At 37.7% G+C, this 26,273-nt stretch overlaps 2 protein-coding genes across 3 annotated transcripts in view; one reads left to right on the plus strand and one right to left on the minus strand.

Moving 5' to 3' along the window:
- FRMPD1 (FERM and PDZ domain containing 1) overlaps positions 1 to 26,273 on the minus strand; it is a 378,412-nt gene that overhangs the window by 138,537 nt on the left and 213,602 nt on the right. The window lies entirely within an intron of this gene.
- LOC128649443 (plasmalemma vesicle-associated protein) lies at positions 2,167 to 25,084 on the plus strand. Of its 2 annotated transcripts, none has more exons than XM_053702714.1 (5): positions 2,167 to 2,834; positions 7,223 to 7,319; positions 11,491 to 12,179; positions 12,605 to 12,674; positions 24,176 to 25,084. In XM_053702714.1, the coding sequence occupies exons 1-4, from the start codon at positions 2,454 to 2,456 to the stop codon at positions 12,650 to 12,652; spliced, it is 1,215 nt and encodes a 404-aa protein (XP_053558689.1). In that variant the 5' UTR covers positions 2,167 to 2,453; the 3' UTR covers positions 12,653 to 12,674; positions 24,176 to 25,084. The 2 variants fall into 2 exon arrangements, with proteins under 2 accessions (XP_053558689.1, XP_053558687.1); XM_053702712.1 differs by having other exon boundaries at positions 12,605 to 12,670.

The raw sequence follows: 26,273 nt of genomic DNA on the forward strand, positions 1-26,273 counted from the left end.
CCTTTGGCGCCCTCTCTATACCCCACCCATTTTTTGTACAAATTGTATGTGAGGAAGACGGGATGAGAGGAGGAGGAAGTTGTGTGCATGGGAGAAGAAGACTAAGAGAGTGAGCAAGGGCTGGCATGTGAGGGATGGTGAGCTAAGAGCATAAGCAGTACTGTGTGTAAAGAAGAAGGGATGAGAGGATAAGGAGGAGGCTGTGATTAACAGACAGGGGCTGTGTGTGATGTCAGTGATGAAGTAACCAATGATGTCATGTGTGATGCAAAGCTACCAAGGGGGAATGGGGGCAGTTTAAGTAAGAAATATCAGACTTAGGCCCTGATGATCGAAAAGTGCTGCAAGGCGGAGATATATTTAAAAGGGAACCGACGCGATTTCGAGAATGCCGTCTAAATATTCAAAAGTGCTGTCATTACTTTTTAAAGGCAGCATTGCTGAGAGGCATTTTACTATCCATCTCAATGGGTGCCAATGCTTACAAAATATTCCAAGCAGCATTGGCACTGACATTGGCAATGTAAATGTAAAGGATCCCTTTTAAATACATAGCACACAACCTAATAAATATACTTATGTACCCCTAAACCGACATTACCCACCATCACAAACTAACACTACACTATTGATTATTAACCCCTTTACCACCAACAGCCAAAACAATAAACTTTCTAACCTATTAACCCCTATACCGCCAATAGCCCACTGCAAACACCCCCTATACTACTTTACCCCTTTACCACCAATACCCTCTAACCTATTAACCTCTATATCACCACAACCCCCAAATACAAACTACCCCTACACTACTTAACTACCTAACAGCTAAACACACAAGACCCCTAGCCTAATATCCCCTAAGTTACACAAAATAACAAACACTATATTTACTGAAAATAAAAAAACAAATTACTAAAAAGAAACAAAGCACTACCAAAAATAAAAAAAACACACAGATATGTCTATACTAAAACTTAAGTCCCCTTTAAAACAAACAAAAAAAACCATTCAAATTAAAAAAAACTTTTAGCTCTTTTTCACATAAAAAATCTAGAAACCTATTCTACGATAAAAGTAAAAAACCTACTCTAAAAATGTCCCTGAAAAGGGCATTTGGTAAGGCATCGCCTCAAAATAATTGCATCTCTTTTGCAATTAAAAAAACAAAACAAAAGAAATCCAGGAGCAATTATAGACAGGCAGTTTGGTAAAGGTCTTGTCCAGTTAATACTATAGGACAGTGCAAACAGAAAAGTAGCAAGATAAGGTGAACCCAGGCAGGAGACAGATATAGGTAGGATGGCCTAGGTAAGTAGTCAGCCAGGCAAAATAAAATGGTTCTCAGAAAACATATAGGATGAATGGGTATAGCAGATTGTGGCCAACATATCAGGTATAGTGTGGTCGGATGGTCAGGTGTTGTAGATTATAGCCTTTAGGGTAAGTATAATCTAAAATACCTTTTACCAAGCAGAGACGTGCTTGTGGAATAAATACATACCTGGCAGCTTGCTATCTTCTAGGTAAATGTAACTGTGTGACTGGCGGCACTGGGACATCATATTTTTGCCTTTTTTTAAGATTTGGTCTCAAAACCAAATCTAGAAATCCACGCTCAGTATATGCTCATACAAATAGGTTGTAATTATGAATTCCACATATATTATTAAGAATTAGATTGAGTGTTGTATACCAGAAAGCAAAAATACTCACTTGACCAATGGATTTAGATGGGAGCAAACCATTTCACATACCTAAACCAAGAGTTACCCTAAACTAGTTACATACAACTACCAAGTACAAGGTAATCTCAAAGCCCTTCAATCTCATAACATGGGAAAAGTCTCTATGTGACCCAGAAATGTACATAGCCGTAGCAGAGAAAAAGCTAATGACAAAACATATAAACTGATAATTCATCACAGTAGTAGACTTCTATGCTATCAAGCAGGAGGGTGTTGGGTTATTGTTTTCCTAGAGCGTGAAAATGTGTCTTCTCCATTAAGGCTTACACAATAGGTCTTCCCTCAGTGGCGACTGTTAAGATAAATTAGAGGAAGTTAAAACATCCTGAATACCAGGAAGGAGCCAGGGATTGGATTTTTTTTTTTAACTTATATAAACAGACGAACAGCGGAGTTTGATTGACCACTCCTAGTCTGTGTCTCTTGTAGATAAAAGTGTTTACATCAGTTAAGTAATACAGCTATGAGCCTTAGCTAGCATACTCCTTCTGTAACCAGTAGTCAGCTGTGAAAGTGACTGGCTGCTGAAAGCGATACATGGGGAGTGGTTGATCACAAGACTGATAAAGAGTAGTTATATGGAAACAAAGAAAGCAGTCCCTTCTATTTATTAGTCTAAAATAAAAAAAACTTTGCGAAGAGTACGTTGATCCATATCAAGAGAAGCCAGAGAAGAATCATAACGTTCAATAGTGTTCCAGAACCATGGACAGGAGCTATGCAATGGCCAAATTTGGACTGGAGTCCAAAGATATCCTTAGGTCTACTCAGAAAGACTGTTGGTACTACTGCAAATATTTTTTCCTCTTCACCTCTATCATCCAGTTTCTCATCATCCTTAGCCTAATACTCTTCATGCTTTATGGCAATATGCACACTGCCACTGACGAACGTTTACAGACCGTAGAGCAGCTCAACCAGGTGCTCCTGTTGAAGAACCAGAACTTGAATGCAAACTACAGCAAAGTACAAACTCAGATAAACAATACAGAAAAGGAGAAGAACGCTTGCAATGCCTTGTTACAAGGAAAAAAGCAAGAGGTGGACACCATGAACAAGACTTTGCAGATTCAGATGGTCAAAATGGTAAGTGTGTTTAGAATGTGAGCAATAACTACATGGTGTTTTCTTGCAAACATTTCACATAGTAACTGTTGAGTACCCTCCTCAATTTATATCCCTTAGAAATTAAAGCCTAATATGAAAAAAAAATCAGTTAACTAAAATCTACTAAAATTTCCATTTAAACTAAATTGTACACCTCCCATTAAATACCTTAGAGCTGTGTAAGTTGATTAGTTACTTTAACATTAGAAAGTATAATTACAAAAACCCTTTATAGAGCAAAAATAAAGTGACGATTCAGAGACCAACATACTTAATTCTTTTCATAAACGTTTATGTTATACTTTTTTAGAATTAGTGTAGTGTAGTATGTGTTTGTCATTATCATCTAGGTTTAATTGTGTGCTATGTGACAATGGTATTGCTAACTTGTCTGTTCTTAACCCGGGCATCACAATGTATGTATCTCTGCTAAATATTCTATTTGTGTTTGTGTAACATTGTGTGTCTATTTGTCAATGTCTAAGAATGTTAGTTTGTGATTTGATGAGTGGTTTGTTAATAATGTCTCCCTAATACTATATATCTATATCAGTGTCTGTGAATTGTGTATATGAAAATGTATGCATCTATATCAGTATCTGTGTGTAAATATTTAAAGGGACACTGAACCCAAATTTTTTTCTTTCATGATTCAGATAGAGCATGGAATTTTAAGCAACTTTCTAATTTACTCCTATTATCATTTTCCTTCATTCTCTTGCTATCTTTATTTGAAAAAGAAGGCATCTAAGCTTTTTTTGTTCAGAACTCTGGACAGCAGATTTTTATTGGTGGATCAATTTATCCACCAATCAGCAAGAACAACCCAGGTTATTCACCAAAAATGGGCCGGCATCTAAACTTACATTCTTGCATTTCAAATAAAGATACCAAGAGAATGAAGAAAATTTGATAATAGGAGTAAATTAGAAAGTTGCTTAAAATTTCATGCTCTATCTGAATCACGAAAGAAAAATGTTTGGGTTCATTGTCCCTTTAAGTCATAGAATAAGCATTTGAATCCTGATTGCAAAGGTAAATGAATTGAGCTTTAAGGGAGCACGTCTCACAGGGGGCCTGATATTCAAAACTTTGCTGCCATGGAGAGAAATCACACAAAATCTTTTGGATTTTTTTTAAACATTGTATTGTAATGTAGGAGTTTCTGTTTCACATAAAGAACACTACATAGCAACATACACATTTCTCAAGATAACATTTTCTGTTTCTATTTTTTTTAAGGGACTTATAATATCTCGCCTGAGCAGCGAGGTTTTCAATATCAGGTCCAGAGAGTTTGAGGTTTAACATGGTGAGACTTTGTGGCTGCCTTTCTAACAATATGTGTATTTTTGTATATATTAATATTTGTATCAGGGAGTATCTGTGTTTGGGTGTGGTCGTATCAGCATAGGATGTGGTCCTGTTTGCATCTCTGGATGTATTTGTGTATCACTGTGTCTGTGTGCTTTTGTGTGCATTTTATGTTTTTTTTTTTTCAGTCTACGTGTTTGCATATCAGTATATCTGTGTGTTTGGGTCATTGCTTGTATTTCATAATATATGCAAAAATACCTCTGTGTCTGTGTTTGTATTTTAAAAAGAATATGACTGTCTGTATAACTTTGTACTTATTTGCATATCTATTTTTGATAAACTGCATGCCTGATTGTATATTTGGGCATTTTTAGGTGTCTGTGAATTTGTATTAGTAACTTCTCTGTGTATATTTGAGTATATCTGTGTATTCCAACATGATGTGTATATATATATATATATATGTATGTGTGTGTGTGTCTGAAAAAAGGGAGAGTATCCCTGAAACGTCACGTTTTAAAGGGATATGAAAACCAAAATTCTTCCTTCATGATTCAGCTAGAGCATGCAATTTTAAGCAACTTTCTAATTTACTCCTATTATCAAATTTTATTTGTTCTCTTGGTATCTTTATTTGAAAAGCAGGAGTCCCCAATTTTTGGTTCAGCACCTGGTAGCGCTTGCTCATTGGTGGATAAATGTTAGACAAAAAAGTGCCTTTACATTGCGGTCTTCGGGAACTGTGTGTTCCCTGTAAATATACTGTATATGTATATGCTTATGTACATACAGTATATATTCATGTGTTAATATGTGTATATACACATATAAACACATAAATATATGTGTATATATTCATATACCTTTATATTTACACTTTGCTGACCATCCCTGCGCGACATCCCCTGTGCTACGCTAGTTCTCATTCCGTGTCTGACGACATGAGAACGAGTCTCCCGTTGGAGCCTATGGAAGCGCACTCTCGTGAGCACAATACTTCCATGCAATGCAAACACTAGATTGCGTTTGCATTGCACCTCACTTGTAATACCAGCGCACATTTGCGTGCGCTGGTATTACTAAGTTGAGCGCAAATATTGCTTTCACGGAAGCAATATTTTGCGCTTAAATTGTAATCTGGCCCTAAATTGTTTACAAATAGCACCTCTGCCTTTATTTTGGCCATTGAATTAGCTGTTTTTGCCTGTTGTATCCCTACCTATATTGAAACTTGTAATACTTAAAGGGACATTAAACCCAAATTTTCTCTTTCATGATTCAGATAGAGAATACAATTTTAAACAACTTTCTGATATACTTCTGTTATCTAATTTGCTTCATTCTCTTGATATTCCTACCAGAAACTTGGATTCCACCAGTCTTTTCAAGGGGTATATTTCAGAACTGCCCATAATTTGCAAAATCATGTAATTTGTGTTAAAAAATGAAAGTGTTAACTAACTTTAAAACATGTATCTTGTATACAATGGAATGCATAATCTATTAATAAATATATATATATATATATATATATATATATATATATATTAAAATAACATTTAAATGTGGTATTTCTTTAATGTCCTTTTAAATTTAAAAACATAAATAAAATAAAAAATACCATATACCCCACCCTGGCCATAGATTTCTTCATTATTATATAGTGTTTGCACTAAGAATTTTATAAAGAATACTCACATAATTTCTAACACTGATATCCACATTTAGTATATATCTACGCCTAAAATATGTTTTGCTCACTTGCATGGCCAGGGGGACAGATTTTAGAAATAGAATTAATCAAAATGAAAGATATTCTTCTATACAAACAGACTTCAAATCAGTCGTATTCTAGACATATATATGGTCTTGCAAATGGCATAAATCTATAGAAATATACAGACTCAGAAGCAAATTTATTGGAAGAACAATCTATTCCCACCTTTGTAGTTCTAGATGGTAAAAATTTGCAATAATAAAAAATCGCTGACCACATATTTAAATATCAGGGTTTCGGGATGTATTAGGTTCTATTGCCTAATACTACTTTAGCTTTACAGTTTTAAACTGGCCATCCAAAGCTGGAAATTTAAATGTCAAGTATTTTTGTGAAGATTTTACTGAACACCTACTAAAATACTGGACACCTGGTAACCCTACGTACTCAACAGATGGCCCTAGTGCAAAACTTTTTTTGGGCCTCCCCAAAGCTAAGTACTACTCAATAGTAATAACATGTATGCTTCTCTCTATAATGATTTTGAGTATATATATATATATATATATATATATATATACATACATACTTGTATACATATATATGTACTGTATATATATATATATACTGATAATGAGCATGCTGCACTTTATAATGATACTAAGTACATTGCCCTGAATAAATATGATGAGTGTGTATACTGATGAATATGCTGTGCTGTATAATGACAGAATATCTTTACACTTAGGGGTAGATTTAACAATGTCTGTCCGACATGATACGCTGTAGCATATCATGTCCGACAGACATCGCTGAATGCCGACAGCATTCAGCACAAGTAGTTCACCAGAACTGCTTGTGCAATGCTGCCCCCTGCAGATTCACGGCCGCTAGCAGGGGGTGTCAATCAGCCCGATCATATAGGATCGGGTGGATTGAAGACCGCAGTCTCAGAGGCAGCGAGCAAGTTATGGAGCAGCGGTCTTTAGACCGCTGCTTCATAACTGCTGTTTCTGGCGAGCCTAAAGGCTCGTGCAGAAACAAGGGCCGAATCTACCCCTTATAGTGAACACGCTGCACTATATATGTATCTATACACAGATAAAGACTACATAGGCACACAACTATGTATAGACTGACAGCTATGACCCTCCTCCTGGGCCCTGGTGTGACTGCCCCTGCCCCTGCCCCTAGGATCTCCACTGCTCTTCCTTAACCTTAGCTGGCAATAGAATGCATGAGCTAGATGCTCCCTAGTTTTTAGTTGGGACAGCCATGAATTATACAGTGTGATTTTAGGTTGGTGTCTCTCACTCCTTTTTCTCTTTCACAGACTCAACTGACAGCGGCACTTGCACATGCACAGGCAGTTGGGATCCCATGTAAAACCTGCATTGAGAGGTTGAACATTTTAAATATCTCCTGCTATGGTAAGAAACTAGTCCTTGTCAAGGGTTGTAACTGCAGGGTACTCAGAGGTCTGAAGCCCACCTGGCTCTACAATCAGTATTGGTTTTGCTACAGGGGGCCTGGGCTGCACCTCTGTATGCTGCGACTGGAAAACATGGCCCATAGTGTAAGAAAATTTATGGATTTTCATTTACAAATATGGCAGCAGGGTTACAACATGGCAGTCACAAAGTGGCCATACAGCAAAACCTGCCACCATATTTGTACAAGAAGGCTGCACAACTGCGCATCTTCTGATGCAGACTAACCAAGGGGGAGTCATAATGCTGGCTTAGCTTCTGCTGTTTATAATGAGCCAGAAAGGGCACTATTGAAATGGGGGGCTGTCACAGGCTTTGCCCTGAGGCCACAGTGTGATAACAAACAAATCTATTTGCAGATGAAGGAAGTTTCTCAACCAGCATTATATTTCTGCATAAATCTGTCTAATTAGAAAGTAATCACAAGAAAACATTTAGAGAAAATAGCTAGAGTTGTAAATGAGTTTTCATTACACATTAGCAAACACACATCAGATGTGTATGAGTTGTGATACTTGTGTTATCCTTTATTATTTTAAATCAGTTATTAATTCATTCCTGGGTGAAATGTGTGTATTGCTGCATGTGTGTGCATAGCTACAGTATATATTAAATAACAGTAAGTCTATTCTTGCTACTGCACCACGTATGTTTGACCTTTAGCTACTCCTATATTGCTTTAAGCAATATCCTCCCTATTTTCCTTCTAATTGCCATACAGACCTTTCTGCTGCAATTCCTATTGCTTCATCTTATCATTCCTGTATTTTGCTTTCGAGTCATATAACTGTCCCTTATTACTCCATGCAAAACTTTCTCATACCATCTTATATTAAAAGGGCAGTGTGCTGTAAAGTTTTCTTTAATGTGCTCCCAATAATTTATTTTACCTGCAGGAGTGCATTACAAATGGTTTACAAATTGCTCCTTTACCTTTATTTTGCTGTTTGAAAATTATCCTTTTACCTGCTGAAATTTACACCTATACTGAAAATGTCAGTACTGCAGTAATAGGCACAGAAAAACTGTGTAAACAAGAGGAAGCAGAAGATATCTGCCATTTTCAATTGGACTGTCAAGGGCCCGATGATCGAAAGTGCTGCAAGGCGGCAATATATTTAAATGGAATCTGATGCGATGTCCAGAATGCTGGCAAAATATTAAAAAGTGCCAACATTACTTTTTAATGGCAGCTTTGCAGAGGAGGGCTTTACTATACATAGCAATAGGTGGCGATGCGGATGAAATATTCCAAGCAGCATCAGCGCCGACATTGGTGATGTAAAGTAAAGGATCCCTTTAAAATACATAGCACACAGCCCAATAAATATACATGTGTACCCTTAAACTGACATAACCCACTACGGCAAACTTACCCATTACTACTTAACCCCCTAAACCACCAATACTCCACGACAATAAACTTTCTAACCTATTAACCCCTAAACCACGAATAGCCCACCACAATAAACTTCCTAACCTATTAACCCCTATACGTCACAACCCCCCAAGACAAACACCCCTAACCTATTAAGCCCTACATCACCACAACCCCCCAACGCAAACTACTCCTACACTACTTCTACCTAACCCCCACCTCTAAGCCAACACTCCCTAAGTTACAAAAAATAACAAACACTAAATTCACACAAAGGGCTAGGTTACAAGTGGAGCGCTAATTTATTGCGTGCCCTCAAATTGGCAAAATAGTGTGATAAATAACCAGCCATTACAAGTGGCTGGTTATTGCTACCACAAGCTCGCGGTAGCAAGTAGCGCTTAGAAAATTAACCAGAGATACTATCTCTGGTTAATTTTATAAATGTGCCCCAAATGCCCCCAAAATACAGTGTAGTGTATTTTATTAAAAAAAATTGTAGCATTTATATTTTTTAATAAAATAACTGCACTAGGCAGTATTTTTGGGGTAAAGTTGGCGGGAGCGGGGAGTTAGAAATAAAGCAGCACTGAAAAGAGCATTTACATTGAGGTGTATGGGAACTGTATGTTCCCAAGTTTATATATACTGTACGTATATGCTTTTATACTTATATATTTATATATTTATGTGTTAATATGTGTATATACAGATATTAACACATAAATATATATGTATAGAATCATATACATATATATTTACAATTTGCTGCCATCGCTGTGCGACTTACTCCCTTTGTTGCGCTAGTTCTCACGGCATGAAAACGCGGCTTCTATTGGAGCCTATGGAAGCGCGTTTTCGTGAGCACAATGCTTCCAAGCAATGCGAACACGAGCTCGCGTTCACATTGCTGTCAACTTGTAATACCATACCAGCACACATTAGCGTACGCTGGTATTACTCCACTTGTAATCTGGCCCAAAATAAGAAAAACTAACAAAAAAAACATCACTACTAAAAATAAAACAAACACAGTTATACTAAAACTAAGGCCCCCTTTAAAAAAAAAAAAACACCCCAAAATAAAAACCATGTACTAACACTATAAGTTTATAATGCAATAGCCCTTAGAACGGCTTTTTGTAAGGCATTGCCATAAAGTGACTTAGCTCTTTTTCTAAACCTACTCTAAAAATTGCACTGAAAAGGGCCTAAAGTGAACATAGCTCTTGTGCCCCAACCCCCCCCCCCCAAAAAAAAAAACAACCTATACTAAAAAAAAAAACTTAGAAAGATTGCGCTTGGTATAACAAGTCATTGGAATCACATTAAGAGGAAGCAATTTTACAGTACGTTGTCCCTTTATTTCCCATAACTGGGGTAGGTGGTTAGTCCCTAAGATTCACCAAGTAAAAAACCCTCCAGGTTTTTATCACTATGCCTAAAGTCATTACATGAGTGCACAATTTCATTATACAAATTGGAAAACAAAATTAAAGGGACAGTCAACTCCAAAATTATTGTTAATTAAAAAAATAGATAATCCCTTTATTACCATTTCCCCAGTTTTGCATAACCAACACTGTTATATTAATATACTTTTTACCTCTGTGATTACCTTGTATCTAAATCTCTTTTGACAGCCCCCTGATCACCTGGCTATTTATTTATTATCTATTGACTTGCATTTTAGCCAATTAGTGCAGTGTCAGCCACAACTCCTCGGGCGTGAGCACAATGTTATCTACATGGCCAACATGAACTAGCAGTCTCTTGCTGTGAAAAGCAAATACAAAAAATAAAAAAGCATGTGATAAGAGGCTGTCAGTAGTGGCTTAGAAACAGGCAGAAATGTAGAGGTTTAAATGTTATAAAGAATATTACTATAACAATGTTGGTTGGGCAAAACTGGGTAATGGGTAGTAAAGGCATTATCTATCTTTTTAAACAATAACAATTTTGGTGTTGACTGTGCCTACTGTATTTTCACATAAGACAAAACAAGTATGGTATAAAATAAATATATTACATCATGTTATCTTACAGCAATATATTGCTCTTTTACTAACTCATTTCTATGAATCAGCAATTAGTAGAAAGCTTGCATAGACTACTGGTACTCCGTGCACCTTTTCTGCTTCATGTAATCTTTCCTGTATTTCACTGTAATCCTGTTCTCTATAAACCCTTTATTAAAGGGACATAAAATCCTATTTTTTTCTTTCATAATTCAGATAGATTGTGTGACTTGAAACAACTTTCCAATTTACTTCTATTGTCTAATTTGTTTTGTTCTCTTGATATCCTTAGTTGAAATTGATACATAGGTAGACTCATGAGCTGCTTATTGGTGGCTGCACATATTTGTCTGTTGTCATTGGCTTTCAGTGAGCTCCCTGTAGTGAATTTCTGCTTCTTCAACAATGTATACCAAGAGAACGAAACAAATTAGACAATAGAAGTAAATTGGAAAGTTGTTAAAAATTGTATCCTCTGTCTGAATCAGGAAATACAATTTCTGGGTTTTATTTTTCTTTAAATCAAACAGCACTTCCTCATACCTCTTTATTATGAATTCATATAGTAAAAACTGATTTCTATTTAAAAAACAAAAAACAAATCAATCCTTATAGCATTTCCTGATAACTACACAGGAATTTATCTTATCTTCAATATGATATTGGAAAATGCTAAATAAATGTTGTTGTTTTTTACCCCCTATTTTCTGAGCAGCTGAGAGACTCACTATGCGTGAAGAGAAGAATATCATTGATTTTGAGTACAAAAACTACAAAGAGAACTGCACCAAGACTATTAGCATTGTGACTGAAAGGGAACAGCAGGCTCACTCAGAGAGAGAGAAATATCGTTTGGATAAGATAGATGTTAGAAACAAGATGCTCGATGCACAGGAAGAGCTGTTAAAATTCAGAAGTTCTTGTGCATCATTTGAAGACAAGTTTAACAGAGAGATCCAGCGCATGAAAGATAATTATGACGCAACAATTAGCAAATATACATCCAGCTTTAGTGATAGGGATCAAAGAACCTTACAAAACTGTAATCCATTTACTAGTGAAATTCAACATAAGATAGAGACAGCTCTGATCAATCTCAGACAGGATATCATTAGTACCACCAAGGAGAACACCTATTTGAAGGTAAGCAAAGATCGTGCTGAAGAGAACAAGAAACAGTGCGATCAAGAGAAGACAACAATCTTGGGAGAAAAGAAGTCAGCGCTAGATAATATGCAGCGTAATTGGGATACAGAGATAAAGAAAGCTTATGAGGAAAAGGACTTTCTCAGAAAGGAGAAGGATGAGACCAGCAAACAGCTGAAAGAAAAAACAGACTCTCTCACCACTATAAAAACCCAACTGGAGAGCAAGATGAGGGAACTGCAGCACTGCCTGAAAATGGTAGGTGTCACATTGATGTATTAGTCTAACAGAGCAGAAGTGACATTTTGTGTTGGGCGTTGAGGAAAATAGTTTTTGTTTGTTTGTTTGTTGTTGTTGTTTTTTACATTTTATTGCACCAAAATATATCAAATCAAACTACCACGTAAGTAAAATAGAATTTATGCAAAGTTAAATATAGATATTTTAAAAATGGAGCAAATCTTTGCACAGTACAACTTCATATACAGAAATGTCTTTCAGGTTAATATAATAAGTTTATAATAAACTTCTGGAGAAAAGCACTGGACTAGATCCAAATACGAAACTCTGAGTGACTCTGGTCTGGTGTCACACTAAGTGGACTATATGAATTGCAATTGTATTGCCTTTGGTTGATAATTTATGTTTTTAAATTAACATATTGCCTCAATTTTTTTCAACAGATTCCAAGTTCGAATATGGTACCTCCGCTCACAAATCCATTTGGTTAACACAAACAGCACAGCCATGTGGGTAAATTTGGGGCCTGCTTTCATTTAAATTTGGGAAGTCATATTATCGATAATTAATTTTGGTATAAAATGTATACATTTTCCTTGACTTTAAAACTAGCTTTAGCAAAGACTGTAAGAACCTAAATGGCCAATTTTAATTCCTTCAAAACAAGTAATTGAAAGGACCATTACATAAAGTATAAGTGCATGGATGGTCAATAAATGCATAATAAAAGACAATGCAATAACACTTTCAAGTGAGTAGTAGATTTTTGCTGACAAATTTCTAAGTTACTTCTATTTTCAGACAGCAATCAGCCAATCACAAAAGGCATATATGTATGTATTGTGAAATCTTGCACATGCTCAGTAGAAACTGGTGCCTGAGATATTGTACATATAAAAAGATTGTGCACATTTTCATAGTGGAAGTAAACTGGATTTTTTTTTGTTTTGTTTTAATTGCATGCTCTATTTGAATAATGAAACTTTAATTTTGATTTTAGTGTCCATTAAGGGGACATGAAACCCAAACCTTTTATTTCATGATTCACATATAGCATACAATTTTAAACAACTTTCCAATTTATTATCTAATTTGCTTAGTTCTCTTGGCATCCTTTGTTGAAAAGCATATTTAGGTAGAATCAGGAGCGGGGAGCTAGCTGCTGATTGATGGCTGCACATATATGCCTCTTGTTATTGGTTCATTGGATGTGTTCAGCTAGCTCCCAAGAGATTACAATGTAGTACAGGGCTGCCTAAACTATCGGCCCATTGAAGGTTTTTTTGTGTAGCCCTTACCACAACTGAACAGAAAACAGACATTAGCAACTTGTTATGGAAAAAGCAATTCAACCACACTTCTCATTGGCTAATTAACCACATGTGTAGTATATACAGTTACACTAATTTCATTAATAGTAACTAAATTCCTTTGTCATTTTTAATTAAAGATGTTATTATAATCTAATTTTATTCTGAGGAATTATCTTTAGTAGAAGTGTAAATTATGTAATGTGGCCCCGACATACAAAAAAGTTTAGGCACCTCAATGTAAAATATTAAAGGGACAGTAAACACAATTGATTTTTTCTTATACAACATGCCATATAAACATGATTTATACAATGCACATATATCCTTTTTTTACAGTGTAAACATTACACTTGATTATGCACTATTTTATCCTCCGTCATAGCTGTGGGCAGATTATGCTATCAAACAGTTATGGACATCGCCATAGACGATAATGAAGGTGTGCTCCTGCTATGCTGTGTCTGCCAGATTCCCTGAACAGGCCTACAGCGCATGCACGGTCTCACCACTGACACAGCGCCACACACATGCACCATAGTAAACAGTGGATCACAATACTATTAGCTGTGTTCTTGTAAGCAATGCATGGAATTTGTGAGTGAGACCCTTTTCAGAAAATAGCAAAAGCTGTTTTAAAGGGACAGTCTACACCAGAATGTGTATTGTTTTAAAAGATATATAGTCCTTTTATTACCCATTCCCCAGTTTTGCATAACCAACACAGTTATATAAATACACTTTTTACCTCTGTGATTATCTTGTATCTAAGCCTCTGCAAACTACCCCCTTATTTCAGTTCTTTTGACAGGCTTACATTTTAGCCAATCAGTGCTAGCTCCTAGGAACTCCACGTGAGTGAGCACAGTGTTATCTATATGACACACATGAACTAACACCCTCTAGTGGTGGAAAAACGGGAACAAATGCATTCAGATAAGAGGCGGCCTTCAAGGTCTGAGAAATTAGCATATGAACCTCCTAGGTTTAGCTTTCAATTAAGAATACCATGAGAACAAAGCAAAACTGGTGATAAAAGTAAATTGGAAAGATGCTTAAAATTACATGCCCTATCTGAATCATGAAAGTCTGTCCCTTCTTGTGGGCTGTACTACTCCCTACTACAAAATCTCTCTAGTAGGTGTGGCCAATGGGGGTAGCAGGTTTACAAAGACAAAGATATGATTAAATAATTATAAAATACATTTAGTTTATTCAAAAGTGTTATATATTTCTCATTTAACAAAATACCTGAATGTAGTTGTGCAGCCATACAGTGGTTTACTGAAACTTTAATATAAGATACATCCTTACAGAAATTAAAATCTAGTTATGAGAGATACAGTCTCTGGAGGTTTACAATTTTGTTATATAATGGTGAACCCTGTACCAATTAGATTGCAGCCTGAGCCTTTTAATGGCAGATCCTATCAATATAGTGGCATAATTGACACATACAATCAAGTAACAACTTCAATTCTAAAGGTATAATGGTAAACTTTGTTTCAGCAGATGCATTACCTTCAGTTGAATTGCTATACTCAACAACAAAAAGCTTGCAATATAGTATCAAATCACTATATAATATATTTGAGATTTAGATATTCAATGTATAGAATAAACTCTTTGCCTACCAGATAAAGCTGCAATGCATTTAAAGACAATGTGCTGCAACCCTCTGGCAGTCAAGGTGTTAAATTCATAGGCCCATATTAGAAATAGAGCTCTATTGATAGCACGCACTGGTATTACAAGTTCATGGTTAAAAAGATTCACCAGAGAATGGCTGCACTAGACATCGCTCATATTGTAAGTTATGTGTTCCGTTCAAGAGCACCACATAACAGCTCTAAAAAACGTTAGTGTGACTGGAGACCTTTAGTAAAGTGTTAGGGCTATAATAAAAATATACACTCACATATAAGATTTAAGATTTTTAAGAAAAAATAAATAACATATATATATATATATATATATATATATATACACACACATACGCATATAAAGGGGCCCATTTATGAAAGTGTGAGCGGACATGATACGATGTAGCGTATCATGTCTGCCGCACATTGATAAATGGGGCGATGTCAATCAGCCTGATCGTATAGGATCGGGCAGATTGATGTCCGCAGCCTCAGAGCATGCAGACAAGTTATGGAGCAGCTTCACAGCTGCTGTTTCCGGTGAGCCTCAAGGGGGCATCAAGCTCCATTCAGAACTTGATAATTCGGCCCCATAGAAAGATACATTCATTCCTATTTCTCTCTCTCTCTCTCTCTCTTTAAATAGAACAAAGCTACTTAAACTAGAAATAAAATATATTCATTCATTTTTTTTTCTCTCTCTCTTTCTCTCTCTCAGTGATTTGCTCTTGAGAATGCTTTTTGCTTTCCGTCCAAATTGGTCGACGAGTTTCTCAAGTGATTACAATACAGTGCTTGATTGATTTGTTTGCTAAAAAGCCAATGCTGCAAACAAGTTTTATAGCCGCAAAAGTACCTGTTATCAAAATAGAAACTGGGAGGTCTCCTCAAACTGACACATACAATAGCCCATTCTCATATTTTAATGTTACAGGAATGCTGTATTTTTCTAACCCCTATGTTCACTAAGCAAATAAAATACTAATTTGCATGTGTGACATTAAAGGGAAAGTCTACTTGAAAATGTTTATTGTTAAGAAAGATAGATAATCCCTTTATTACCCTTTTCCCTAGTTTTTCAAAACTAACACTGTTAAATTAATATATTTTTTACCTCTGTGATTACCTTGTATCTAAGCCTCGGGAGACTGCCCCCTTATCTCAGTTCTTTTGACAGACTTGCATGTTAGCTAATCAGTGCTGCCTCACAAATAACTCCACAGGAGTGAGCACAATGTTATCTATATGGCACACATGAATTACCAGTGTCTAACTGTGAATAACTGTCAAAATGCCAGGTTTAGCTTTCAACAAAGACTATCAACAGAACAAAGCAAATTTGATGATAAAAGTAAATTGGAAAGTTGTTTAAAATCACATGCCTTATCTGAATCATAAAAGTTTAATTTGGAATTCATTGTCCCTTTAATCTATTCTGATCAGACTACATCCTCATTAACCATATCAATGCAATAGGTATCTTGGCATGATGGACATACTTCTATAGTCACTTCAGGATATCAACATCTACAAATGGCGTGTTTTTATTTTTAATTTTTAATATTTGATTAGAAATCACACTAGCACTGTCGTGAATATCACTCGCAGTATACTGGTGTTATTAAAATTGTGTTTATAAATCACATTAACAGTGTAATCCATTTCCATCGGCACTCCTCCTAACCCATCTGAATGCTTATTTTATGTTGTCAGGATGGGCAGACTGTGCAAGGTTTTTCTATTGCTATATGGATGCTTTGCAAGTTGCAACTTTCGCAAGTATTTTTTTAAACATTATTTACAAGCACCTTTTCCATTTTAGTGTGAACTGAAAGCAAAATGGTGACTAGGAGTTTCTATGCAAAAAACAGAATTTATGTTTACCTGATAAATTACTTTCTCCAACGGTGTGTCCGGTCCACGGCGTCATCCTTACTTGTGGGATATTCTCTTCCCCAACAGGAAATGGCAAAGAGCCCAGCAAAGCTGGTCACATGATCCCTCCTAGGCTCCGCCTACCCCAGTCATTCGACCGACGTTAAGGAGGAATATTTGCATAGGAGAAACCATATGGTACCGTGGTGACTGTAGTTAAAGAAAATAAATTATCAGACCTGATTAAAAAAACCAGGGCGGGCCGTGGACCGGACACACCGTTGGAGAAAGTAATTTATCAGGTAAACATAAATTCTGTTTTCTCCAACATAGGTGTGTCCGGTCCACGGCGTCATCCTTACTTGTGGGAACCAATACCAAAGCTTTAGGACACGGATGAAGGGAGGGAGCAAATCAGGTCACCTAAATGGAAGGCACCACGGCTTGCAAAACCTTTCTCCCAAAAATAGCCTCAGAAGAAGCAAAAGTATCAAACTTGTAAAATTTGGTAAAAGTGTGCAGTGAAGACCAAGTCGCTGCCCTACATATCTGATCAACAGAAGCCTCGTTCTTGAAGGCCCATGTGGAAGCCACAGCCCTAGTGGAATGAGCTGTGATTCTTTCGGGAGGCTGCCGTCCGGCAGTCTCGTAAGCCAATCTGATGATGCTTTTAATCCAAAAAGAGAGAGAGGTAGAAGTTGCTTTTTGACCTCTCCTTTTACCAGAATAAACAACAAACAAGGAAGATGTTTGTCTAAAATCCTTTGTAGCATCTAAATAGAATTTTAGAGCGCGAACAACATCCAAATTGTGCAACAAACGTTCCTTCTTTGAAACTGGTTTCGGACACAGAGAAGGTACGATAATCTCCTGGTTAATGTTTTTGTTAGAAACAACTTTTGGAAGAAAACCAGGTTTAGTACGTAAAACCACCTTATCTGCATGGAACACCAGATAAGGAGGAGAACACTGCAGAGCAGATAATTCTGAAACTCTTCTAGCAGAAGAAATTGCAACTAAAAACAAAACTTTCCAAGATAATAACTTAATATCAACGGAATGCAAGGGTTCAAACGGAACCCCCTGAAGAACTGAAAGAACTAAATTGAGACTCCAAGGAGGAGTCAAAGGTTTGTAAACAGGCTTAATTCTAACCAGAGCCTGAACAAAGGCTTGAACATCTGGCACAGCAGCCAGTTTTTTGTGAAGTAACACCGACAAGGCAGAAATCTGTCCCTTCAGGGAACTTGCAGATAATCCTTTTTCCAATCCTTCTTGAAGGAAGGATAGAATCCTAGGAATCTTAACCTTGTCCCAAGAGAATCCTTTAGATTCACACCAACAGATATATTTTTTCCAAATTTTGTGGTAAATCTTTCTAGTTACAGGCTTTCTGGCCTGAACAAGAGTATCAATAACAGAATCTGAGAACCCTCGCTTCGATAAAATCAAGCGTTCAATCTCCAAGCAGTCAGCTGGAGTGAAACCAGATTCGGATGTTCGAACGGACCCTGAACAAGAAGGTCTCGTCTCAAAGGTAGCTTCCAAGGTGGAGCCGATGACATATTCACCAGATCTGCATACCAAGTCCTGCGTGGCCACGCAGGAGCTATCAAGATCACCGACGCCCTCTCCTGATTGATCCTGGCTACCAGCCTGGGGATGAGAGGAAACGGCGGGAACACATAAGCTAGTTTGAAGGTCCAAGGTGCTACTAGTGCATCCACTAGAGCCGCCTTGGGATCCCTGGATCTGGACCCGTAGCAAGGAACTTTGAAGTTCTGACGAGAGGCCATCAGATCCATGTCTGGAATGCCCCACAGCTGAGTGACTTGGGCAAAGATTTCCGGATGGAGTTCCCACTCCCCCGGATGCAATGTCTGACGACTCAGAAAATCCGCTTCCCAATTTTCCACTCCTGGGATGTGGATAGCAGACAGGTGGCAGGAGTGAGACTCCGCCCATAGAATGATTTTGGTCACTTCTTCCATCGCTAGGGAACTCCTTGTTCCCCCCTGATGGTTGATGTACGCAACAGTTGTCATGTTGTCTGATTGAAACCGTATGAACTTGGCCCTCGCTAGCTGAGGCCAAGCCTTGAGAGCATTGAATATCGCTCTCAGTTCCAGAATATTTATCGGTAGAAGAGATTCTTCCCGAGACCAAAGACCCTGAGCTTTCAGGGATCCCCAGACCGCGCCCCAGCCCATCAGACTGGCGTCGGTCGTGACAATGACCCACTCTGGTCTGCGGAATGTCATCCCGTGTGACAGGTTGTCCAGGGACAGCCACCAACGGAGTGAGTCTCTGGTCCTCTGATTTACTTGTATCTTCGGAGACAAGTCTGTATAGTCCCCATTCCACTGACTGAGCATGCACAGTTGTAATGGTCTTAGATGAATGCGCGCAAAAGGAACTATGTCCATTGCCGCTACCATCAACCCGATCACTTCCATGCACTGAGCTATGGAAGGAAGAGGAACGGAATGAAGTATCCGACAAGAGTCTAGCAGCTTTGTTTTTCTGGCCTCTGTCAGAAAAATCCTCATTTCTAAGGAGTCTATTATTGTTCCCAAGAAGGGAACCCTTGTTGACGGGGATAGAGAACTCTTTTCCACGTTCACTTTCCATCCGTGAGATCTGAGAAAGGCCAGGACAATGTCCGTGTGAGCCTTTGCTTGAGGAAGGGACGACGCTTGAATCAGAATGTCGTCCAAGTAAGGTACTACAGCAATGCCCCTTGGTCTTAGCACAGCTAGAAGGGACCCTAGTACCTTTGTGAAAATCCTTGGAGCAGTGGCTAATCCGAAAGGAAGCGCCACGAACTGGTAATGTTTGTCCAGGAATGCGAACCTTAGGAACCGATGATGTTCCTTGTGGATAGGAATATGTAGATACGCATCCTTTAAATCCACCGTGGTCATGAATTGACCTTCCTGGATGGAAGGAAGAATAGTTCGAATGGTTTCCATCTTGAACGATGGAACCTTGAGAAACTTGTTTAAGATCTTGAGATCTAAGATTGGTCTGAACGTTCCCTCTTTTTTGGGAACTATGAACAGATTGGAGTAGAACCCCATCCCTTGTTCTCTTAATGGAACAGGATGAATCACTCCCATTTTTAACAGGTCTTCTACACAATGTAAGAATGCCTGTCTTTTTATGTGGTCTGAAGACAACTGAGACCTGTGGAACCTCCCCCTTGGGGGAAGTCCCTTGAATTCCAGAAGATAACCTTGGGAGACTATTTCTAGCGCCCAAGGATCCAGAACATCTCTTGCCCAAGCCTGAGCGAAGAGAGAGAGTCTGCCCCCCACCAGATCCGGTCCCGGATCGGGGGCCAACATTTCATGCTGTCTTGGTAGCAGTGGCAGGTTTCTTGGCCTGCTTTCCCTTGTTCCAGCCTTGCATTGGTCTCCAAGCTGGCTTGGCTTGAGAAGTATTACCCTCTTGCTTAGAGGACGTAGCACCTTGGGCTGGTCCGTTTCTACGAAAGGGACGAAAATTAGGTTTATTTTTTGCCTTGAAAGGCCGATCCTGAGGAAGGGCGTGGCCCTTACCCCCAGTGATATCAGAGATAATCTCTTTCAAGTCAGGGCCAAACAGCGTTTTCCCCTTGAAAGGAATGTTAAGTAGCTTGTTCTTGGAAGACGCATCAGCCGACCAAGATTTCAACCAAAGCGCTCTGCGCGCCACAATAGCAAACCCAGAATTCTTAGCCGCTAACCTAGCCAATTGCAAAGTGGCGTCTAGGGTGAAAGAATTAGCCAATTTGAGAGCATTGATTCTGTCCATAATCTCCTCCAAAGGAGGAGAATCACTATCGACCGCTCTTATCAGATCATCGAACCAGAAACATGCGGCTGTAGCGACAGGGACAATGCATGAAATTGGTTGTAGAAGGTAACCTTGCTGAACAAACATCTTTTTAAGCAAACCTTCTAATTTTTTATCCATAGGATCTTTGAAAGCACAACTATCCTCTATGGGTATAGTGGTGCGTTTGTTTAAAGTGGAAACCGCTCCCTCGACCTTGGGGACTGTCTGCCATAAGTCCTTTCTGGGGTCGACCATAGGAAACAATTTTTTAAATATGGGGGGAGGGACGAAAGGAATACCGGGCCTTTCCCATTCTTTATTAACAATGTCCGCCACCCGCTTGGGTATAGGAAAAGCTTCTGGGAGCCCCGGCACCTCTAGGAACTTGTCCATTTTACATAGTTTCTCTGGGATGACCAACTTGTCACAATCATCCAGAGTGGATAATACCTCCTTAAGCAGAATGCGGAGATGTTCCAACTTAAATTTAAATGCAATCACATCAGGTTCAGCCTGTTGAGAAATGTTCCCTGAATCAGTAATTTCTCCCTCAGACAAAACCTCCCTGGCCCCATCAGACTGGGTTAGGGGCCCTTCAGAAATATTATTATCAGCGTCGTCATGCTCTTCAGTATCTAAAACAGAGCAGCCGCGCTTACGCTGATAAGTGTTCATTTTGGCTAAAATGTTTTTGACAGAATTATCCATTACAGCCGTTAATTGTTGCATAGTAAGGAGTATTGGCGCGCTAGATGTACTAGGGGCCTCCTGAGTGGGCAAGACTCGTGTAGACGAAGGAGGGAATGATGCAGTACCATGCTTACTCCCCTCACTTGAGGAATCATCTTGGGCATCATTGTCATTATCACATAAATCACATTTATTTAAATGAATAGGAATTCTGGCTTCCCCACATTCAGAACACAGTCTATCTGGTAGTTCAGACATGTTAAACAGGCATAAACTTGATAACAAAGTACAAAAAACGTTTAAATATAAAACCGTTACTGTCACTTTAAATTTTAAACTGAACACACTTTATTACTGCAATTGCGAAAAAACATGAAGGAATTGTTCAAAATTCACCAAATTTTCACCACAGTGTCTTAAAACCTTAAAAGTATTGCACACCAAATTTGGAAGCTTTAACCCTTAAAATAACGGAACCGGAGCCGTTTTGAACTTTAACCCCTTTACAGTCCCTGGTATCTGCTTTGCTGAGACCCAACCAAGCCCAAAGGGGAATACGATACCAAATGACGCCTTCAGAAAGTCTTTTCTAAGTATCAGAGCTCCTCTCACATGCGACTGCATGCCATGCCTCTCAAAAACAAGTGCGCAACACCGGCGCGAAAATGAGGCTCTGCTTATGCTTTGGGAAAGCCCCTAAAGAATAAGGTGTCTAAAACAGTGCCTGCCGATATTATTATATCAAAATACCCAGATAAAATGATTCCTCAAGGCTAAATATGTGTTAATAATGAATCGATTTAGCCCAGAAAAAGTCTACAGTTTTAATAAGCCCTTGTGAAGCCCTTATTTACGATCGTAATAAACATGGCTTACCGGATCCCATAGGGAAAATGACAGCTTCCAGCATTACATCGTCTTGTTAGAATGTGTCATACCTCAAGCAGCAAGAGACTGCACACTGTTCCCCCAACTGAAGTTAATTGCTCTCAACAGTCCTGTGTGGAACAGCCATGGATTTTAGTGACGGTTGCTAAAATCATTTTCCTCATACAAACAGAAATCTTCATCTCTTTTCTGTTTCTGAGTAAATAGTACATACCAGCACTATTTCAAAATAACAAACTCTTGATTGAATAATAAAAACTACAGTTAAACACTAAAAAACTCTAAGCCATCTCCGTGGAGATGTTGCCTGTACAACGGCAAAGAGAATGACTGGGGTAGGCGGAGCCTAGGAGGGATCATGTGACCAGCTTTGCTGGGCTCTTTGCCATTTCCTGTTGGGGAAGAGAATATCCCACAAGTAAGGATGACGCCGTGGACCGGACACACCTATGTTGGAGAAAAGTATATTTTGTTTTACTTGTGTTTTTGTTTTTTTTTTTAAACTGCAAATCGTAATCATGCTGCCTTTTTACACTGTATCTTCCTAAGGACCCTTAAAGGGACATGAAACTCAATTTTTTCAAGATTCAGATAGAGAATACAGTTTAATTTACTTTTATTATCTAATTTGCTTTATTTTTATATATCTTTTGTTGAAGAAATAGCCATGCACATGGGTAAGCAAATCACATGAGGCATCTATCTGCAGCAACCAATCAGCAACTACTGAGCCTATTAAGATATGCTTTTCAACAAAGGATATCAAGAGAATGAAGCCAATTAAGTAATAGAAGTAAATTGTAAAGAAGTGTAAAATCACATGCTCTTTCTAAATCATGAAAGAAAAAAATTGTTTCAAGTCCCTTTTAAGTCCAAAATGGTTCACAAGAGTGCTTTTCAAAGTGCTTGCACCTAGATTAGTGAACTCGCTGTCACGAATGCTCATTTCAGTTTACAAGTTCAGTACCATAATAATTGGATTACACAAATTATATGAAATTGATAATTGCACACACCATCATTTGTTAAGTAAAAAAAACAAAAACAAAAACAAATCATATCAGATAGTCATCAAAAATGAATGAATTTGCTACACTGTTGTTTTTTTCATAGTACTCTTGGTGGCTGAATCTAAATAATTATGTTTTTACTGTGATCCTGTGATATGTACTGTAAGCTACTCTGCCCATTATGCTTAGGGTGACCATATTGCCGCTTTAAAAAGGGACACATATGAAAAATACATATGTCAGGGCTGTTTAAATAAATGTTTTGTATAAGAACCCTGACATGTATTTTTTATGTGTCCCTTTTTAAAGCGGCAATATGGTCAGCCTAATTCAGCTTCCCCATTGTATTTGCATTGAAAACCTAATACAATTGAATGAATTACCCACCATGCATTAGTTTATATCACATGCTTTTAAAGAATTGGAATAGAAAAAGAAGCCAAAAACTACTTGAGCTGAATTGAAAGTTTTGCAAGGATTGTAATAGGGACCACCACAGAGTTGTAAAGGTTCACCTTCTTTATGCATTTTATAATCTAGTGACATACCTAAGATATTCTATAACTGGGTTCTGACAATGTATTAACAAGAACGGCCAATTCCTCTAGTTGTTTAACAAATATATATTAATATATATCCTAATTATCTTGGTGAATAATAAAAAAAAACAGAAAAAAGATTATGTTGTTTTTCTAATGTGTCAATCATTCTCTTTAACGATTGGAATTTTTTTTTAATTTTGTTTGTTTATAGCTGACATCCTTTTCTTTTGTTCACAGTGTTTAATAAAAGATTATCAACTTAGAAAAGAAGACGAGTATTGAACTTTCAGATGTAAATTGATTTTTTGCAGACGAAGAAATTGACCAGTATAATTAATCCTATCTCTGACATCAATGGTCACTAAGCTACGTGCTGACATTTCATGCAAGCCCAAGACCCATTGTATTTTTTTTACTTGCATTCCCATAATTTATCACACTTGCAAGGTAGAAAAATGCTGTTTTGGTTTGGAATCAAAGCCCTGTTACTCTTGAGTTACTTCATTCTGTACTTAACGAAGATAAGTGAAGAGAGAAGAGTCTATGCCTAAATACAAGAGGCTGTGCCTGTACAAACTAACTAGTTATTATTTATTATTTACAAAGTGTTATCAAATGTAAGGAACCCCTGTAAGATACATCCACCCATAGTCAGCTAACTGAAAAGTAAACTATTTAATCATAATATTATATATAGGAACTTGCCCCTTGAGTATTAATCATCATTCGAGTCTATGAATAGTAGTTATAGAAATGCACATGAAAGGGTTAATAAATGCAGAAATGTGCAATATTTTTTCTTATAAGTTCTATAAGTCAAACTATAATAAAAAGTTCAGTTATGCTATTTAACTTGTCAGGATTGAAAACATTGCTATTGTTTGTTCAGAAAAATCATATGCTAACCACTTTCCTGACTGCATTTTTACCTTAGTCACTTCCTGTAAGCGCAGAGCCATTTCCCACATCCCTATCCTCTCGCTTTGCTAATTAATAAGGCGTTCATTTCAGGAAAGTCCTTGTGTTTTCTTTGTGTACCAATAGCTTTTTTTCCTTGGCACGCCAAATAAACACACATATAGTTTTCATTTTGTAAATATTGCTGTTCTGCTCCGGATACAAGAATAAATGTTTCATGAGTATAAAGCAAGTTGTTTCCTTTCTGTTTCTCAAAGATGGAAATGTAGTCACGGTACAATGTCTTAGGAAGGGATGGGTGATAGTTCCTGTGCCTTTGTGGCACATAAATGGTTTTGAATGATATATTTACTATTTAAATTTAAATACTTACAGAAGAAACGCGTTGATAAGCTAAAAGCATTCATTTCATTTTGAACATATGCCCCAAAATTATTATTAAACCACTGTAGAACAGAGTAAAACAATCAGAATTACAAATACAATAAAATAGTAGTGACATTATAGTGCATACAATTAATGCTGAAAATCATCTTGATAATCAAATCCTCAGGACTGCAAATGTAGGTTAATTGGCCATAGATTTGCCTATATAAATGTAAATATATGCTGAAAAAGACATGGAGGCCTATTTATCAAATGTCTGTCAGTCCTGATCTGACAGTGCGGATCAGGTCCGACAGACATCGCTGAATGCGGATAGCAATACGCTCTCCGTATTCAGCATTGCACCAGCAGCTCTTGTGAGCTGCTGGTGCAACGCGGCCCCCTGCAGGCTCGCAGCCAATCGGCCGCCAGCAGGGGGGTGTCAATCAACCCGATCGTATTCGATCAGGTTGAATTGTGGCGATTCCTGTCCTCCTCATCAGAGCAGGCGGACAGGGTTATGGAGACCGCTGCTTCATAACTGCTGTTTCTGGCGAGTCTTCAGACTCGCCAGAAACACGGGCCCTCAAGCTCCATTCGGAGCTTGATAAATGGGCCTCATAGAATTGAGCTGATTAGATTGTGAAGTTACATTTTTAAATTGGATGAATTTTTGAGTCAGAAAAAAAAATATTTTAACGGGATATTAAATGCAAAATATATACTGTATATATCAGTAATTAAAGGGCAGTAAAGTCAGAATGTTTTATGATTCAGATATAAAATAACATTTTAAACAACTTCCCAGTTTATTTCTAACTAATTTGCTTTCTTCTCTTGGTATATGTTTGTTGAAAACTATACCTAGGTAGGCTGGGGGTGACAGCTACTGATGGGAGACAGCTACTGATTGATGGCTACACATAAATGCCTCCTGTCATTGGCTTACCTTATGTGTTCTGCTAACTCCTAGAGAGAATGAAGCACATTTGATAAACTCCAACAGAGAATGAAGCGAATTTGATGAACAAAGTCAAATAAAAAATGTTTT

Source organism: Bombina bombina, chromosome 2, assembly GCF_027579735.1.
Source record: "Bombina bombina isolate aBomBom1 chromosome 2, aBomBom1.pri, whole genome shotgun sequence".
NCBI lineage: Eukaryota > Metazoa > Chordata > Amphibia > Anura > Bombinatoridae > Bombina > Bombina bombina.

Excerpts from the sequence above, each read along its gene's own strand:
- LOC128649443 (XM_053702714.1), top strand. The coding sequence starts at position 2,454 with ATGGACAGGAGCTATGCAATGGCCAAATTTGGACTGGAGTCCAAAGAT. Across the intron at positions 2,835-7,222 it reads AGATTCAGATGGTCAAAATG|ACTCAACTGACAGCGGCACT; the intron begins GTAAGTGTGTTT and ends TCTCTTTCACAG. Across the intron at positions 7,320-11,490 it reads TTTAAATATCTCCTGCTATG|CTGAGAGACTCACTATGCGT; the intron begins GTAAGAAACTAG and ends TTTTCTGAGCAG.